Here is an 18991-nt window from a genome sequence, read left to right on the forward strand (position 1 = left end):
AAGCCTTTTAACATTTGAAATGTTCCTATGAGATGCCCCCCTCATTCTCCTGAACTCCAGGAAATACAGCCCATGAGCTGCCAGATGTTCCTCACATGGTAACCCTTTCATTCCTGGAATCATTCTTGTGAATCTTCTCTGAAACCCCTCCGATGTCAGTATATCCTTTCAAAAATAAGGAGCCCAAAACTGCACACAATACTCCAAGTGTGGTCTCATGAATGCCTTAAAGAGCCTCAACATCACATCCCTGCTCTTATATTCTATACCTCTAGAAATGAATGCCAACATTGCATTCAGCTTCTTCACCACCAACTCAACCTGGAGGTTAACCTTTAGGGTATCTTGCACAAGGACTCCCAAGTCCCTTTGCATCTCTATATGCTGAATTCTCTCTCCATCTAAATAATAGTCTGTCACTTTATTTCTTCCTCCAAAGTGCATGACCAGACCACTTTCCAACATTGCATTGCATTTGCCACTTCTTTGCCCATTCCCTTAAACTATCTAAGTCTCTCTGCATGTCACAAGGGGGCGCTGGTAGCAGACCCAAATGCAAGACACAGACACTGAAGTACAAGAAACAGGACTTGACTTGAGTAGGGAAATGACAGGATACAGACAAGGAGCAGGGACAAGAACGCAGACTTGGGCTTGGACCCCGAGCCAGAGACTGGACAAGGATCCAGAACCTGGGTCTTGCTTCGGGCTCGGGGCCCAGAACCCAGAACCAGGCAAGGACATGACATGACTGCAGGACTGGAGGCTGGGGACTTGAGGCTCGAGGCTTGGAGACAGGCTTGGGGACTTGAGGCTGGGGTCTTGGCTCTTGAGGCTTGAGGCTGGGGTCTTGGAATGCGGAGACTGATAACTCGGAGGCTGGAGCTCGGAGACAGACTGGGAACTGTACATCAACATGGAGCCGGGACTTATCCTTCGAAAAGCCGGGACTCATCCTTCGAAAAGCCGGGACTCATCTTCAACACAACACCAACATGAGACAGGACAGTAGATAGACATAGAGCCAGGACTTATACTTAGACAAGCCAGGACTCAACTTTATCTCCACACCAAGGTGGGACAGGACCATCTGTTGGGTAACAGAAGAACAGCCTGACTTACCCCAAGGAGGCAAGGACAAAACAAGACAAGACAGATTCCCCTGCAGGGCAACAGTAGAATGGCCTGACACCCTACAGAGGCAAGGACAAGACAGATCCCCCTGCAGGGCAACAGCAGAATGGCCTGACTTACCCCACAGAGTCAAGGACAAGAAGAGACAAACACTGAAGAACGACAGACAGTTCCATCTCTGCATTGGCAATAGAACTCAACAGTGGTGCAGGCAAGCGGGGAAAAGACAAGGAGAGGAACAGGACAGTCCAGCAGGAATCGCTGCTTTGCAGAGGTATTTATGTCTCAGCCCCAAAACAAGAATCATGTGCCCACAACAGAAACTGGGGAAAACCAGAAACCCCGGAACAAGGAACCATGGACCGGACTGTGAACCGGAACACGGACTTCACGGACCGGACCATGACACTGCAGGCTTTCTGTTTCCTCAACACTACCCGCTCCTCCACCTATCTTTGTATCATTGGCAAATTTAGCCACAAATCCATTAATGTCATAGTCCAAATCATTGACATACATCGTAAAAAGCAGTAGTCTCAACATTGACCCTTGTGGAACTCCACTGGTCACCGGCAGGCAGCCAGAATAGCATCCCTTTAGTCCCACTGTCTGCTTTCTGCCGATCAGCCAATGCTCCTCCCATGTAATTCCATGGGCTCCTATCTTGCTGAGCAGCCTCATGTGCAGCATTTTGTCAAAAGCTTTCTGAAAATCCAAGTACACCACATCGACTGCATCTTCTTTGTCTACCCTGCTTGTAATTTCCTCAAAAAAATTGCAGTAGATTAGTCAGGCAGGATTTTCCTTTCAAGAAACCATGCTGGCTTTGGCCTATCTTGTTATGTGCCTCCAGGTATTCCGTAATCTCATCACTAACTATCGATTCCAACAACTTTCCAACCACTGATGTCAGACTAATGGATCTAAAGTTTCCTTTCTGCTGCCTCCCACCCTTCTTAAACAGTGGAGTAACATTTGCAATTTTCCAGTCATTCGGTACAATGCCAGAATCTATTGGTTCTTGAAAGATCATTATTAATGCCTCCGCAATCTCTCCAGCTACTTCCTTCAGAACTTCCATCAGATGATCAGATCATTCCAGGAGATTTATCCACCCTCAGACCATTAAGCTTCCTGAGCACCTCTCAGTCGTAATTTTCACTGCACATACTTCACTTCCTTGACACTCTTGAATATCCGGTATACTGCTGATGTTTTCCACTGTGAAGACTGATGCAAAATATGCATTCTGTTCCTCTGCCATCTTTGCATCTCTCATTACAATATCTCTAGCATCACTTTCTATTGTTTCTATATCTACCCTCAACTCTATTTTACCCTTCATATATTTAAAAAAGTTTTTAGTATCTTGTTCCTTCATCATCTTTAGTTGTGCTGATAATTGAATTCCATAACTTCCCTGACACTTACCAGGCAATCCTCTGCGTACTTGAAAAGACTTTTACTTCTTTCCGAATTTGTGGGCAGCATTGACATATTAGCCTGGCCTATCAGCTCAACGATACTGGAACACAGAGACTGTGGAATTTTCCTTAAATCCACAATATTCCTGAAAAGCATAATTTATGTTTTTACATATCACTTTTAAAGTAGAAAAAAAGGTGTTTTACAAAATAATAAACATCAAGGAAGAAAGGATTATGTCAGATGGCTATAAAGAGTACAATCTCTGGAAGCAACATGCTTTTAGCTGCCTCAGAACTCACAAAACCGAAGTTAAATCAAACTAGCTTTAACGTGGCCCATCTAAGATGAAGAAGAAGATCAAGAGGACCGAATCTCCATATAGAGCTTTGTGGCTTCAAAATGAAGTAGATTTACAAGAGACTGGATTCAAACAGAGCATTGTTGAAGTGGGGATCACAGCCTTTATAAAGAGCTGGAAATGTTTATATGGCTGAAGAGGTGTGACCCGTAGACCAGTGTTGCTGGGACCCAAGCTTGGGCCTGTTCAACCCTGGCTGGGTTGCCTAGGTGTGATGGTCAGATGTTGAAAGACTAAAAACACCTGATGATCCCAGATTACATCACTGATGTTGTGTCCCAGTGCATCCAAGGATGAATATCAGCATCTTACATTCACAGAGGCACTATCAGACACAGTTGAATATCGTGAAAATGGCTATATTTTAAACATACATTGTTCAAAGAAATCTTTAAGCACATTTTAAAAAGGATCCAAAAATATTCAGAGAGAACAGATATTGCTTCATTTTAACTATTTGAGTTTAAGCATGTTAGTTAGGCTGCAATAAGTATTTTCCTGTTATAGATGAAAAAGGAAAATTAATGCTTGAAGGAAATGGATTATTCATTCAGTGGCCATTTTATTATGTACAAAAGTAGAAGCCGGTATGTTCTTCTGTGAATCTAGCCCATCGACTTCAAGTTTTGATGTGTTGTGCATTAAGAGATAATCTTCTGCCCACCACTATTGTATGTATTTCAGTTACTGTCGCCTTCCTGTCAGCTGGGACCAGTCTGACCTTTCTCCTCTGAACTCTCTCATTAACAAGGCATTTTCACTCATAAAACAGCCACTCACTGGATTTTTTTTTTTGCTTGTGTTTTGCATCATTCTCTGTAAACTCTAGAGACTGTTGTGCATGAAAATCCCAGAAGATCAACATTTTCTGAGATATATAGGATTACAAAAGAAACCAGTTATATTGAAACACAGTTATCGGAATAGTCTTTAAAAATTAATTTGTGATGTAGTAATATATGGGCTTCTTTATTAATGCATTGAATAACAAGTTGCTGCCACATAATTAGCTGATTAGATATTTGCATTAATGAGCAGGTGTACCTAATAAAGTGGCCACTGAGTGTAGATAAAAAATGACTTCAGAATGCCCTCACTTCTATTTTTATGTTTTCTTAATTAAACATTCCCATCCTGGGGAAAGAAGTTACTGTTTTTTTTTGTGTTGACAACCAAGTCAGGTATTTATTACCAAAACTGAGCAACAATTCTACACGAAAACATGTTAAGATAGGAGGCAATTACATTTTTGAATGGAGAAATATTATATTGATTACTTTGGATCAGCTAATTCAATAACTATTGCAAGCTCCAGATCTGGTGCGCTAGATGTTGTTGGATGTGTGGGACAAACACATGATGTGTTACACTACTGAACACATGATGTGATACACTACTGGGTCACCCAAATTTACTGTTACAAATGAAGGTCAGTGGCCATATTCAAGTAAAAGGATTTGTCGCTTGTATCCCAAACTGAGTCTGGCTCTTCAGCTTAGCCATGTTCTGGATCCCCAAATGAGCTCAATGGTGAGCATAGGGGTAAAATGGGTGAGTGGGTGTCAGAGATATTGGCCACAACAAAGCACTCACTGACCTTGTTACTTTAACACTGAGGAAAAATAAACTCCAAGCCTGTTATTGCATGAAAACACATTTTAATTGAGAACTGACTAAAATTAATATAAATAAATTGATAGCAACGAAAAGTAATGATATCCAGGGCAGCCAAATCCCCAGGGCCAGATTATTTCCAACCCAGAGTTTTAGGACAAATGAGAACATTGCATTATCACTCAAAAGTTCTATGAACAGAAAACAGAATGCTGGAAGAAATCAGTGGGTCAAGTAGCATCCGTAGAGATAAAAGCTATAGGTCAATGCTTCAGGTTGAATCCCTGCATCAGGTTTGAGAGGAAAATAGAATGGTTGGCATTATGACATTCAGAGATTCCAAAATGATAGATGGAACCATATGGGGAAAGATGTCAGGGTGGAAAAGGTGAAGAAAAGGAGAGAAATTGGGTGACTGTGGTGGTAGAAAAACAACAGGGTTGTGGGTTACCTGAAGTTTGAAAATTCAAAAATTTCTTTGGCTTCGACGCATCCTTTTAGATTGAAAAGTTTGTACCTGTCATTTGATTATTTAAGAAAGGTACAGACAGACAGAAGTGGCAAAATAGGCTGGGGAGACTAGATGATCTAAATAATCTCTTCCTGTGTTCCTATTGGGTCGAATGTGCTCGGGTCTACTCACGGCCTTAACTTTTGCGGGTGTGCACTTCTCAATTTACCCAACACCTGGCAGTCATAGGAGACAACAAGTAGGTCTCAAGCAGCACAGACTGAAGCCCTGCCTCTAAACCTCCTTTGCAGCTCATGAAAACGGGGAAATTGAGCATAGTGATTAGTTTAATGGAGCATTTATTTAGAGACGTGTTTGAAAGAGATAGTTGCAGCTAGTGAATTTAAATCCCTGTAAATATGGAATTAAAAGAAGAACCTTATTGCCAGGGAAGTCTCTGTAAGAGTGTGAATCCAATCTACGAATACTGCTTCTGAGTGGTGAAGAAAGTGTGGATGAAGTATCTTCTCCTAGCATATGATGTTTGGAGGAGGGAGGGATTTTTCTAATGCACTGATCAGCAGCAAGTTGTAAGTCAGGGATTAGCAGCAACGATCTGGAATGGTCACAAGATGAGGGATCCGAGTGTGACTGTGACCTTGACTTCCAAGCAAAGTAATCAAGTTTTTGTGAGGCAGAATCTGAGGTCACAATGCCAATAGGGAAGAAGAAAACAATTCAAGTGTTAGCCCTTTAAAAAACACACTAATGAAATTTGCTTGTCAGATTAGCAAGGCAAAAATCTCACTGGAAATGAAATTTTACTCGAGTGTTAATGTCACTTGGGGATGTTTTATGGCAATTAGAAGTTGCAGGGCAAAGAAAAATTCGACCAGAATATATATAATTTTCTGACGGGAGCTAAGACACCCAGAAATCTGGTAACTATAATTCTACTGTGGATTAAGCCAATTTTCAACTGCATTGCCCTTTTTTACTCAGCATTATGCAAAGGAATTTTCAGACCTTTACCTTAGCTTTATGATCTCCCTTTTATACATTCTTTGGCCTTGAGATTATATTGTGGAATAATAGTGAAGAGACTGTATATGCCATGTCTTTTTTTTTCTAGAACTCCTTCTTGCTATGTTAATCTACATTTTCTTATGACAAACATATGCAGATTTATTATTGTTTGCATTGCACCACTGTCCTAGAGCAATTTCACCTCCACATCATGTGAGCTCATATTTACACATGAATTTACATATTTTCATCACCTGTTAGAATAAAAGGGGAGGGATTGAACAACTTTTAAATCCCTGGCAACTTTTTTATACTTTAAGTGACACAGGTTTCCAACCTGAGATCCAAGGCATAAAAAAAGGGTGCTTCACCATGATAACGACTTAAATTTAAAACTATACAATGTTATTTCCCTCTTCGATAATTGGCCGATACCTTGGCCGATAATTGGCCGATTCCCACATAGGTAAACATGATCAATTTTCCAGAGGCTAAATTTCAAGACATCTACGTATGTAGTGAAATCTTTTTTTAATTGAAATCATCTGTTGATTCTAAAATATAAATTGGAAATAACACACATGTACTCTGCCTACTGGATTTTAGCCTGCAGAAGTTTGCTACCTGCTTTCTTGTATGAAAATCATTGAAATTCTGTGCTGTTTTCTACCTCCAATGGTGATGAGTGAGTATAATGCGTTATTTCATTCTTTTATTAACTGATTCCAGATTGTTGTCATTTTTAGTTGCTATGGAAACAGTTTTAATGACTGCTGTGCATCCTAGCACAGGTGTAAATTCAAGGTTAAAACTAAATCACCTTAAATGCCATTGGAAAAAGAAGTGATGGATCTGATGTACTCCAACATTAATTGAACAATGCACCATATCATGCTTCAGTAATACTACATTAGGCTGGTGTATTCTAATTCTCAAAGCAAACACTGATTCATTTCAGAGGTCCTAAGGCAAACCTCCTTTGAGGCATAAATCAAAAAATAAAAAGAAACTTATCAAAAACCACATCACTATTCTGTGGAATTGTATCATGCGTAGGATGTTTCACATCTTTGACAGGAGAGTTTTCAATGGAGCTAGCTGTATATCATGCTTAAAAATAGTGGTCAATCATTATTATGTATTACTATTAATAAATCTGTATGATGTGTTTTATAGAACAAAAAAGAACGTTGCTATAATAATGTTATCTGATTTTGATCTCTTTGATTGATGTGCAGTGAATTGTATTGGTTTGAATAGCAGCCAAAAAAGCAGATGTTGATGTTCAGATGGAGAGAGGATCTCATGACCGGCATTCAACACTTGATAATACAATCTGGGAGGAGAGTAGCTTGTTTTAATTTTTATATTTTTTGTAAATTAATCTTTAACTTTGTTAATTAGTTACATTGCAACCAAATTAAAGCTCCAAACTGTGAGGCAACCTGATCTTCATTATGGCCTCATGCCTTCTGTAAAATGTTAAACCTGCACCTGATTAGGTATAAATGTTCGGCAATGTACATATTATGTGAAGTGTTTGTGTTCAAACAGGTGCAGAAGCAAAGAATTCTTGTCTTCCACTGCAAAACCTGGCATCAAATCTGATGAAATAAAACTTGATCCTGTCTCCTGGCTGTTGGACAGTATCAAATGTAAATATTTATTGATACAAGTACTTGTCAGTCATATGTGAAAGGGCCACAGAAAGTTGAGAATATGAAGTGGTATATGCAGTGTGCTCCTTCAGAGTTCAGTTGAGAAACTACAGGTGGGATTTTACTGTGAGCATACATAGGTCTGACAAAGAACAAAAATAAATCTGACAAAAAATGACTCAGGTAATTTTCCTTGCTTCCCTCCTGTCCTCTCAGTGGTGCAAGCCATGAAGCAAGGTGTGCGAGGGGCATTCAGCAACACTCGCGCAGCTTGGACCCTGCTGAAAATTATTGTAGCTGGCCTGTGCCATCAATGACTTTATAGGCTACACCTTGTAGGAACCAAAAGCGCTGGCAGCTTTTTGGTTTGAAAAATTTTCAACAAGGTCATTAAACAGCCAACAATTCACGCTTCATGGTTCAGGATAAATAAACATCTTTATTTCCGGAAATGAATGCCAACAATTTGTTTGAAACCTCACCTAACATTTTGCTGTAGTTATTTTCTGTTAAATGCACAGTCTAATTATCATAAGTAGGCAAATAATTCCATGTGTTTGCTGTTAGAACATTGATGTCTGTGTGACTATTATGCCAATCCAATCTAATTACTTCTGCCTGCACTTGTCCCCCAATTCCCTGACTGTTCATGTGCCTGTCTAAATGCCTCTTAAACATCTGATATTTTATCTGCTTTCACCACTTCCCATGGCAGCATGTTCGAGGCACCAGCAATGCTCAGTGTGAAAAAAAAACCTCATGAGTCTCCTTTAAACATCTGTCCTTAAAAGCTTTGACCTCAAATATTTGACATATTTGAATGTCAAAAACTCTGGCTTTCTAGCTTATGTATGCCTCTTGTAATGTTAAATATCAGGTCACCTTTCAGCCTCTGATGCTCCAGTGTCATGGCGGACACTTGCTGTGGGTTGCTTGTCACATATTGAGTTATCTCACCAATATATCTCGGAACTTTTCATCACAGGATATATTTTAGAATCAGCAATGTTATGTTTAAAGACAAAATGAATCTGCATAGGTTTGAAAAAATATCAAGGCTTTAAATATTATAGTGATGAATTAAACCCAGACCAACCAGTTTGTGGAATCATCGCTCATAGCCTCTTTCAATTGGAGAAAATGAATATCAATTGATTCACCTCAGGCTCTTCCAAACATAGTACATCCTATTCAATTTGAGAATAGCAGATGATGCTTTTCTCTCAGTAAGGTAGGACATCATAAATATGTAAGAAAGAGGAATGGGAATAGACCATTGAGACTCTAAACATTTCTTCGCCATTGAACAAGATCATGGCTGGTCTAATCTTAACCTTTGCATTACACTTCCACCATTTTACCATAAGCTTTGACTCCCTTGTATTTTAAATATCTATCAATCCCCATCTTGAATAAACTCAATGATTTTGCCTCTATCGTCCTCCAGGGTAGAGAATTCCAAAGATTCATGATTCTCTGTTGAAGAGATTCCTTTTCATCTCTTTCTGAAAGAGGTAACTGGCAATTCTGAAAACTTTCCCCCTAGTTACAGATGCCCCCCCCATTCAATTAAATATTCTCTCAGTATCTCTCAACTGTTTCTGGCGCATTGATGTTGACTCCTGCACATACAGAATTTTTCATCACTTTTGCTGTCAAAGTCCACCCTATTTTCGCTTCCATATGGTTCATCACACTCTATTCCACATCACGGTATCTCCACCTCAGGGTAATGAATTGTTTTCCGCCTTCCTAAATATGGATTCCCTTCAGCAATAATGGCAGAACCCTTGACTGTGTCTCATCTACTTCCCTTACTATTGATCACATGCCCTTATCTTCACCTTCCACCCCACCGGCCTCCACATTCAAAGCTTGATACTATATAGTTTCCAGAACATTCAATTAGATTTCTTCATCCTTCATTATTTTATTAGACTATTCCCTTAGAAACTCTTTGTTCCACTTTCCAATGCCACCAACCCTGACATATGACATTTTTTCATGCAACTAAAGAAGATGTAACAACTGTCCTTTAAACTCTTTTCTTCCCAAAGCTGTGCCCCCAGGCAAAGAAGTGATTCACTTGCACTTGGTCCAATTTATTGTACTACATTTGGGGCTCGCAATGTAATCACCTCTGCAGCAGAGGCTCAGATTGCTGGCCATTTCGTTTCTCCAGCACATTCTCAATGTAATTCATCTGTCTGCAACCTACTGCACAGGTAATAGTGCAATCACTTGAGTCAAGTAGGATGTTCGCCTAAGGGGTTGTCTGTCAGTGGGCCTTCAGATGGCTGATCCAAGACCAACATATTCTGATGTACTGTGGGTCGGTCCTCATAATCGTGCCCCCTCCACCACTTGCTGATCACTACACTGCATAATCCTGGAGGTTAGGGTGGATTCCCTTAATAGAAAATACCTGTGCGTGACATATTTAACATGGTAATGCTGATGCACAAGTAGCCTCTACACAGACCTTGACCAATTGGGGTCATGGTCCAGTGGCATGGAGTGCAAGATGACTGGGGACCTTTCTCTGCTGCAACCTTCCTCCACCTTCACTGTTGTTGTGATGTGTCAGCATCTTCCACCAGCTCTGCCACTGAGGTCCTGGTTGGATTGCTCTTTGTCTGAGACCTTCCCCTTGACCTTACCGCTATGGTAGACCCTACCAGGAACCAAGTGCCAGATGGCTAAACTCCAGACAGCACTATTCTAGCAATCTCAGGCACTCACAAGCCTCTCCACCATGACAAGGTGATGATCCTCAGAGAGGACAATGCCTCCTGCAACTATTACAACAAAACCCTACATAAACTTGAGGGACAATACATCACCTTTTGCTTTCTCTGTTCAAATTCAATACTACATTCTGTCACTTCAAGTGACAAAGAAATGGTGGGTGAGCTTAACAAGTATTTTGCATTAGTCTTCACTGTGGAAGGTACAAGCAGTATGCCAGAAATTTGAGGGTGACAGGGTGCAGAAGTGAATACAGTTGCTATTGCTGAGGAGAAACGTGCTTGGGAAGCTGAAAGGTCTGAAGGTAGATGAGTCAATTGGGTCAGATGGACCATACTGCAGGGTTCTGAAAGAGGTGGCTGAAGAGAATGTGGAGACATAGGTAATGATCTTTCAAGAATCACTAGATTTGGGAATCGTTCCAGAGGACTAGGAAATTGCAAATGTCACTCCACTCTTTAAGAAAGGAGGGAGGCAGAAGAAAGGAAGTTTATCAGCCAGTTAGCCTGACTTCAGTGGTTGGGAAGATGTTAACATATAACCATAAAACAATTACAGCATGGAAACAGGCCAGCTCAGCCCTTCTAGTCTGTGCCGAACTCTTACTCTCACCTAGTCCCACTGACCTGCACTCAGCCCATAACCCTCCATTCCTTTCCTGTCCATATAGCTGTCCAATTTAACTTCAAATGACAACATCAAACCTGCCTCAAATATTCTGCTGGAAGCTCGTTCCACCCAGCCACCACTCTCTGAGTAAAGAGGTGGAATCCTTAAGTCAGGTTAGTCAAACCACAAAAATGGAAGTCAAGAATCTTATTGCTTCTCTATTTATTTGACAAGAAAGGTGAAGTTGTGGGAAGTATACACGATTACTTACGGCTCAAAAGTCAAGTATGAAGCCATGAACTCATTAATATCTTCCTCTGTGAGGTTGCTGAAGTATTCGTCCTTCCTGGCTGCAAAGAACTTACGAGCAGAACAGCGAATCTGTAAATTACATAAGGAGTGTCAAAATATGCAAGAGAGGTGTTGCTAACATAATTATTGCTGAAAAGATTTGTAACATCATAAATTTTGAAACTTTGCCAACAGAAATTTGTTCAAAATATTATAACCTACTCAAATATTGTACATCAAGCTTTGGGATCTTAAACTAAGGATTTTTGTTCAACCTGCTGTGTTACATCAAAGCACTAATTGATACGGTATTAAAAGTCAATTTCATGTAAAAGGATAAAATATACAAAATTATTTTCATCTGTATTTTTTGGAAGCATTTTACAATTCCTGAGATTCCATGTCTTATCCTGAACTATCCTGAATTGAAAACTATGACTTTTGTGCTCAGAAACTACCCATTGAGTCCAAGTGACCAGCAAACATCGGCATGCCAAAACATGGCTCAGTGTCCATAGGAAAGATCAGGAGTACTGTGAGAAAATAGTAATTTAAAATGATTACTCAGTAGGATTGACTGTTGAAGAGAGCAGGTTAGTGTCCTTGTAATACACTGAAGATACCAATTCTGGCCATTGGGTCCTCTCCACCTCCCAGGTTCCATACCCTTCTATTATTACCTCTGCAACATTCACTCTCACACAGGAATGCGTGCTCCCTTTTGATTCTTTATTCCAATTAACCTACACCCAAGGTTCAGGTTACAGTGGCCAATTAACCTATCATCACATCTTTGGGACATGGAAGAATACCGGATGAAGCCCACATGATGAAGGAGCATATGTGTAAACTCTGTGTTTTGAACCACTGAAGGTTGGGATTGAACCCTGATCCCTGGAACTGTGAGGTAGCAATTCTACTAGCTGTGCCACTGGGCTGCACTTACAGTGGCATTGTGAAAGTAAAGCAAGAGAGGACTCGGAAATATTTTATATGCTGCAAAGTACTCAACAACCAATACAGCAGCTGAATTGTCTGGGAAAACTGGGTTAAAGCGTGGTTTGAAGAGGCTGAGAAGGAGAAGACCAGTTTCCAAAAAAAAAATAGCTGATCGTAGCTGCCGCCTCTTGAACCTGGGTTCAGTTCTGATCTCTGGTGCTGCCTGTGTGCAGTTCAAACAATCTCCCTTCCCATATCCCAACGACATGTGGGTGGGTTGGTGAATTGACCACTGTAAATCACCCAGTGTGTGCAGCTGAATAGGAGAATTTTGGGGAGGTTGATAGGAATGTGAAGAGAATAATTCACAAGGGAAATTAGTGAAGAATGGGGCTGCTCAGTAGCTGGAATAGCATTAGATGGGTGATATGGCCTCCTACTGTGTCATGGCCTCGGAAACATGGTATAAAGTGCATCATAAAGTATAGCATACAGCAAGCTGAATAGCCAGTTGCAAGATGGACATTCAATAAAACTAAATATGTGAACCTGGCTGCTGCAAAAAGCAGCTTCATTCAAAATTATAGAAATAAAATTACCTGATAACTGGAAACATGGGGGTTGTTTGCTAGGGCCTTCACTGCATTAGGTTCCAGTGTGTCAATGAGGTCGCATGGAATTCCTTTGACAGCAGCCTTCAGTTTACTTTCACGTGAAAGATAAAAATATATTTAATCAGAACAATAATGAGTACCAGAAGCTCAGTATCTAGAAATTGGATCACATAGTGCCAGGTTTTGATGGCGAACATTTCAATGATAAGTAAAGCATAAATGAAAATTGAACCTTGTGCAAGTCCCATAAAGACCATTTTTTACCAATGTTTCTATTGTTCATTCTATGGGGTTTCTGGTTCTACGGATGTCTATGAAGAGTATGAATTTCAGGCTGTATACTATATACATTCACTGGTATTAAATGAACCTTTGAACCACTAATCCTACATTATTCATATTTTAAATTTCTCTCATTATCATCAACTTCCGCCAGGCTAGTCATACAGTAATCCAGCATGGACGCATGTCCTTCAGTCCAACTCGTTCATGCTGACAAAGTTGCCCAGAGTCACTACAACTCAGCCACACACCAGGGACAATTTACAGCAGCTGATCAGCCGATCAACCTGTACATCTTGGGATATACTACGAAACAGGAGTACCTAGATGAAACCTATGTGAGATGAGACTATAGTGTGGCATGTGTGATCCTCACCTTCCCTGGCTAACCATGAAAGAAAGATATTTTACAGTGTTTGTTGGGCGAAGAACAGATCTAAGGTTGCCACTGGGAACTCAAGTCACGTTAGGCATGTAGTTGCTCAAATGTTCTTTGAGGCACCCACCTCCAACCTACACCCTGAGAGTCATCAGTCTCCCCACAAGCTTGCAACTCTCAACCACCCTGCACTGCACCTAATCAGAACAACACAAGCACCAGAAACTATTATTGAGGCAAAGATAACAAGTACTTAAAAAATAGTAACAGGATTTGGTAGAGTCAACAGGGACTTGTAAAAGGGTGTGGGGGGGGGGGTCATGTTGAATGTATCCGTTGGAATTTGAGATCTAGATAGTGACTACAAGTTTATGTTGTATTTGGATAAGATGCCTGACAGGAGTTTATTAAACAAAATTAGAGGGTAATAATTTGGGCTAAAATACAAGATGGATCATTGAATGGTTAATGGACAGGAAACCAAGGCTAGGAATAGGTGTTTAAGGAGGCTGTGATTTGTGGGGTACAATAGGGATTGCCACTAGGGCCCCAGCCTCTACTGTTCAAATCCTCTACTGATGCTTTGGATGAGGAGATCAAACGTAATACATCCAGGTATGGTCATGGTGGTATACAGCTGAGTGGCAATATGGTTTGTGAAAAGCTTCAGGGACAAGTTCAGTCAACAGGCAAGAATGTGGCAGATGGACTTTCAGGTGGGAATTGTGAGGTAACCTAATTTGGTAGAAAAAAATAGAAACTTAGAATTTAAGATAAGGTGCCATTGGAATTCAGAGATGCCCGAGTGTCCTTGTACATGAATCACTGGAAGTTAACATATCAATACAGCAATCTATTGGATTGGCAAATGTTAGCTTTTATTGTATGAAGATTTGAGTACAAGAGTAAAGACATATTGCTCTAGTTAAATATGGTACTGTTGAGAATGCATCTGGCATATTGTGAAAAGATATGGAATTCTGAGCCAAAGAATGACATGCTTGTAATTGAGGGAGCGCAGCAACAGTTAACCATGTTGATTCTGGATTACAGGTTGTCATGGTACTTGATAGGATAGATATAGGAATGTTATTTCCCCTAGTTGGGATGTCTAGGACAATCTCAGAATAAGCGGCAGGCCCATCAGACCACTGATGAGAAGAAATTTCTTCATCCAGAGATGGTGAATCTTATGAATTCTCTATCAAAGGAAACTGTGGAGGGTCAATTACTGAGAACATTCAAGAAAATATTGATTGAGTTTAGATGTTAACAGAATCAGGGGATATGGGGGTAGTGCAAGAAAGGTAGAATATTATCCATTGCTTTATTGAATAGCAGAGCAGATAGAGAGCTGATTGGACTACTTCTACATTTATTTATCTTGCTCTGATCAACTCACCTGATTCACTGTTGCCCCTTGCCTCATCTCAGTATTGGCAATATCACATAACCAACATTATCTCCCCATATCTGCAGACACTCTCATCTCAATTAACATTAACTACCTATTACTGTAATAACTCTTATAACACCATTTACAACACCTAGATTCTAAGCTCACTTTTCTCAGCTATTATCAAAGCAACACAACACCCAACTTTCATCATTAACCTCTGCTCACCACTGCTGACTGATATTTCTACCCAACAATTGTTAGTAGCTGTGACCTGATCCCTGTCCCAGGTTTGTCATTCCTCCATAAACCCCTAGATCCAGCATAAGTTCTAGCATTTAATTTATGTCCTTTTTGATCAGCAGTAGAGGAGGATTCAAAGGAAAGTCTATGATGTTGCAAAGCCTGTTCACTTATGTACTTCTGAATTTCCCAGTGCCAGGTTCTTGAACAGCCCTACCAGGAGTTACTTGACTACTATGCCTCTAGTGGGACAAGACGGTTTCCGAATATATCATTTTATACAATGAATTTGTATATATTTGGCATACTAAGTATTTCATTTTTGCCAAAAAGTTCTTCCAAACACTTATTTCAAATTTCTTGGAATCACATTTAAATACACCTAATGCCACATTGAAACTTAGGATTATAATTATGCTTATCAGTGTTATTCACTACAGAAACTTATCCACTGCATTTAAAAAGGAGCCCATCAATATATATTTAAATTAGAGGCAACACGGTGCTAACTGACCTCCAACCCCAACCCACTATCAATCAGTACAAGAAAGTGTTTTCATTTATAAACTTGATTCAACTGGTACCTATCTCATCTCCAATAATGAAGATTGTGAGTTTAAGCTGTATGCCTGATGTTTGAAGTCACAATCAATGTAAATAAGCATGTGAAAGATTGGGGAAATACTGTTAAGGTGCTATAGTTCAGTGACAATTTTGAACTGTTGCCTTGTCTCAGTAGTCTTGTGGTTGTAAAGAGTATTCAAGGTTTACCTTGGAAATTTTGAGTGAAAGATATATTTTTAGGCTCTGATACTCTCTGATCAGTCAATATGTTATTGTTTCAGACACTCTGCTGAGCACATATAGTAGAAGAGAATAATCAATATGGTAATTCACCCTATTTAAAATGTCTTAATTAAAATGGAAATATATTGTCCAGTTTTATATTTTGAGTTTGTATGAATGTTGTTTTCTTAAAGCAAATATGACTAATCAACTGTAAAATGAATGAAGTTACCAAATGTCGTAAGCCTTAAAAACTAGTGATTCTTTGAACAATATCTGCCAAAATAATAAATCTCAATGTCAAATTTTTTGGCTTACCTTATATCTTCGGATTTTTTGAGTTGGCTTTTAACCCGATTAATTAGAGCAACAGACTAGAAAAGAGCAGAAAAAGGTAAGTTAACTTCAGGAGAATCAGAGAGAAATCATTTCAGTTCAAAAATGAAAACAATTACTGAGACCCTCCATCTTAGCATAATTCAAAGAAAGTATTCCTTTGGGCATCATCCAGAATAACACAGCGATTGTGTAAAACTTTCTAATGGAACACTAAGACAAACTGCTGGAGGAGCTTAGCAGGTCAGGCTGTATCTGTGGAGGCAAAGAAACCAAATGCACCCAAATGTAAAGGGATGGTTAACGTTTCAAGTTAAGACACCGCATCATAACCATCCTGATACAGGGTGTCAACCTGAAACTTCCACCATACACAGATGCTGCTTGACCATTGCGTTCCTACAGCAGCTTCATGTTGCTCCAGATTACACCATCTGCAGTCTCCTGTGTCTCTATGGGACACTTTTATTTTTATTCACAGTAGGAAGTTGAATGCAAACTATAATTGAAGGGCATTGAAAATATATAACTTGAAAGTTGACACTCGGCCCGAAACGTCGACTGTACCTCTTCCTAGAGATGCTGCCTGGCCTGCTGCGTTCACCAGCAACTTTGATGTGTGTGGCTTGAATTTCCAGAATCTGCAGAATTCCTCGTGTTTAAATTTGAAAGTTGAAGTACGTTTGTAGAAAAGATGGACATCTTTCCCAAATGACTACCCTGCCTTTGCGTACTGAGAGGCACACATTCAAATTCTCCAAATGGACCTTTGGGAAGTTTAGGTAGTTCTTTAAAGTCCGCATTTCATATAGGTTGCATATTAATTTCAAGTTGATATCCCATTCACTTTGGTGCATTTTCCCATCTTTTGCATTCTCTTACCTGACCCAAGTTCCAAGGTTTATCTTGGCTCAAGAAGTCAATATTAATATCCTTAGCCTGATTCAATTTTTCAACTGGAATCTGTGACACCAGTGATTTAGGAAGCGATTTCAGAACTGAATCAATTTCCACTGAGTCCAAGATCTGTAAAATTAAAATATGTTCTATCAGTTTATGTTCCCATGAGAAACTAGTCAACCAGATATGGACTAGTTGCCCAAAAGGTAAAGTATATATGTTTCAAGTAGCAATAAGTGCATTAAGGAATGTGAACAGATGTACTGCTTGAGTCCAGGTGGGACAGGAGGCTATACTTTGCTTGTTCCTCTTGTTTATCAGGTTCACTGCAGCAGTTCTTTATTGCCACAATACCTTACCTAATTTTGGATGAACATTAATTTCCAGCGCAAAGCACTTGTTAGGAAACTTAGGTGGGTAATAGAAGAGACATGTGACTTTGAGTGAAGATTGTTCATTAAAGGAGAGGAAACTAAATAATGGTGCAAATGTGTGTTCATCTGACAAGTTTGGAATTAATATTTTTGATTGGTCACTGCAAGGGTCAGTTTTGTTCTCAGAATGTAAGCGTACTATGAAGTTAGCAATATTGTACAGTCTTAAAAGTTACTGATAGTGCAGAAGTAGAATATTTATTAAAGGATAAGGAGAGCTGCAAAATAATTTGCAAAAATAGAGTTCGTGAACTGGCCAAATAAGAGGCTGATACAACTGAAGAGTTCAAATATATAATTCTCAGAAAATATAAAATGCCTCTGAATAAATCCATAGGAAAGAGAATATCAAACGTTTAAGTACCAAAAGTAAGTGACAAAATTAAGTTTCTGTGAAACGAAAGACAAGCTACAAGAGGAACTTAGCAGGTTAAGCAGCATCTGCAAAGCCAAAGGGATGGTTGATGTTCTGGATTAAGATACTGTATCTGGACACAGCAATGGTCAGGTTGCCAAAGAACTGGTCCAGATGTTACTGACCATTAGCCATCAATTCCAGAGAAAACCACTGGTAACTGCAATTATTGGTCAGTTTTGTTACTGATTTCTGTGCCTGCACATTGCAGCCATCAAGTGCTGAGTCAGGAGGTTGGGTACATTTGGTCTCTTTCCTTCACAACCACCAGGTAACACAAACCATTCATTTGAAAGCAGACACCAATTTATATTGAAAATATTGGTGTTGGTATGGGGCTTATTTATTTTAATGTACTTGATCTTTGTATTTGCAATAAATCTAGGGCATTTAACAGCATTTTAACTTTTCTGTTACAGTACTTTTAAATGTTTAAATATTTTTCAATGGAAGGTATCTGATCTTTAGAAACATTTAAATGCTGTTCAAAGGCCTTTGACAGCAACTGACTGGAGGACATCAAGGCAGCCAGGAGGTTCTGCATGAAGTCTTGTCATTTTATTGCATGGGGTGGCTACTGCAGCCAAGCCTTCAGGATAATTGGAGCTACAGGGGTCTCAAAAAGTGTAACCTTGGGGAAATTGCAGGGGATGTGCACATGCAGTTGTGGGGCAGCCAGACCATAATCTGACCCATTGTGAAAAGCTTTGAGTGTTGATTTATTTCAAGTGCCCATGTTAGAGCTTGGAAACAGACATCATAGGAAGTAATCTGAGAAATAGAGACTTTTTATTGGGGGAAAAGTGACTTAATAAAATATTTTAAGATGAGTATTTCACATTGTTAGTTGAATGATTATTTCCTTTCTGCAGGGAGGCTGGACCATGCTTATATTGCTACTAAGTTGAGGAGAAATTGGTTAGAGAAATATCTTTACGCAGAGTGGAGAG

At 39.7% G+C, this 18991-nt stretch overlaps 1 protein-coding gene across 1 annotated transcript in view; it reads right to left on the bottom strand.

Moving 5' to 3' along the window:
* LOC140185094 (otoancorin-like) overlaps window positions 1-18991 on the bottom strand; it is a 114961-nt gene that overhangs the window by 40210 nt on the left and 55760 nt on the right. Inside the window, exons 11-15 of the mRNA XM_072238351.1 lie at window positions 17175-17318; window positions 16275-16330; window positions 12856-12961; window positions 11298-11407; window positions 2566-2704 (exon numbers count right to left, since the gene is read on the bottom strand). Coding sequence (XP_072094452.1) covers window positions 2566-2704; window positions 11298-11407; window positions 12856-12961; window positions 16275-16330; window positions 17175-17318 — 555 coding nt within the window. The remainder of the gene's footprint in view (window positions 1-2565; window positions 2705-11297; window positions 11408-12855; window positions 12962-16274; window positions 16331-17174; window positions 17319-18991) is intronic.

This window comes from Mobula birostris, chromosome 20 (assembly GCF_030028105.1).
Source record: "Mobula birostris isolate sMobBir1 chromosome 20, sMobBir1.hap1, whole genome shotgun sequence".
Lineage (NCBI taxonomy): Eukaryota > Metazoa > Chordata > Chondrichthyes > Myliobatiformes > Myliobatidae > Mobula > Mobula birostris.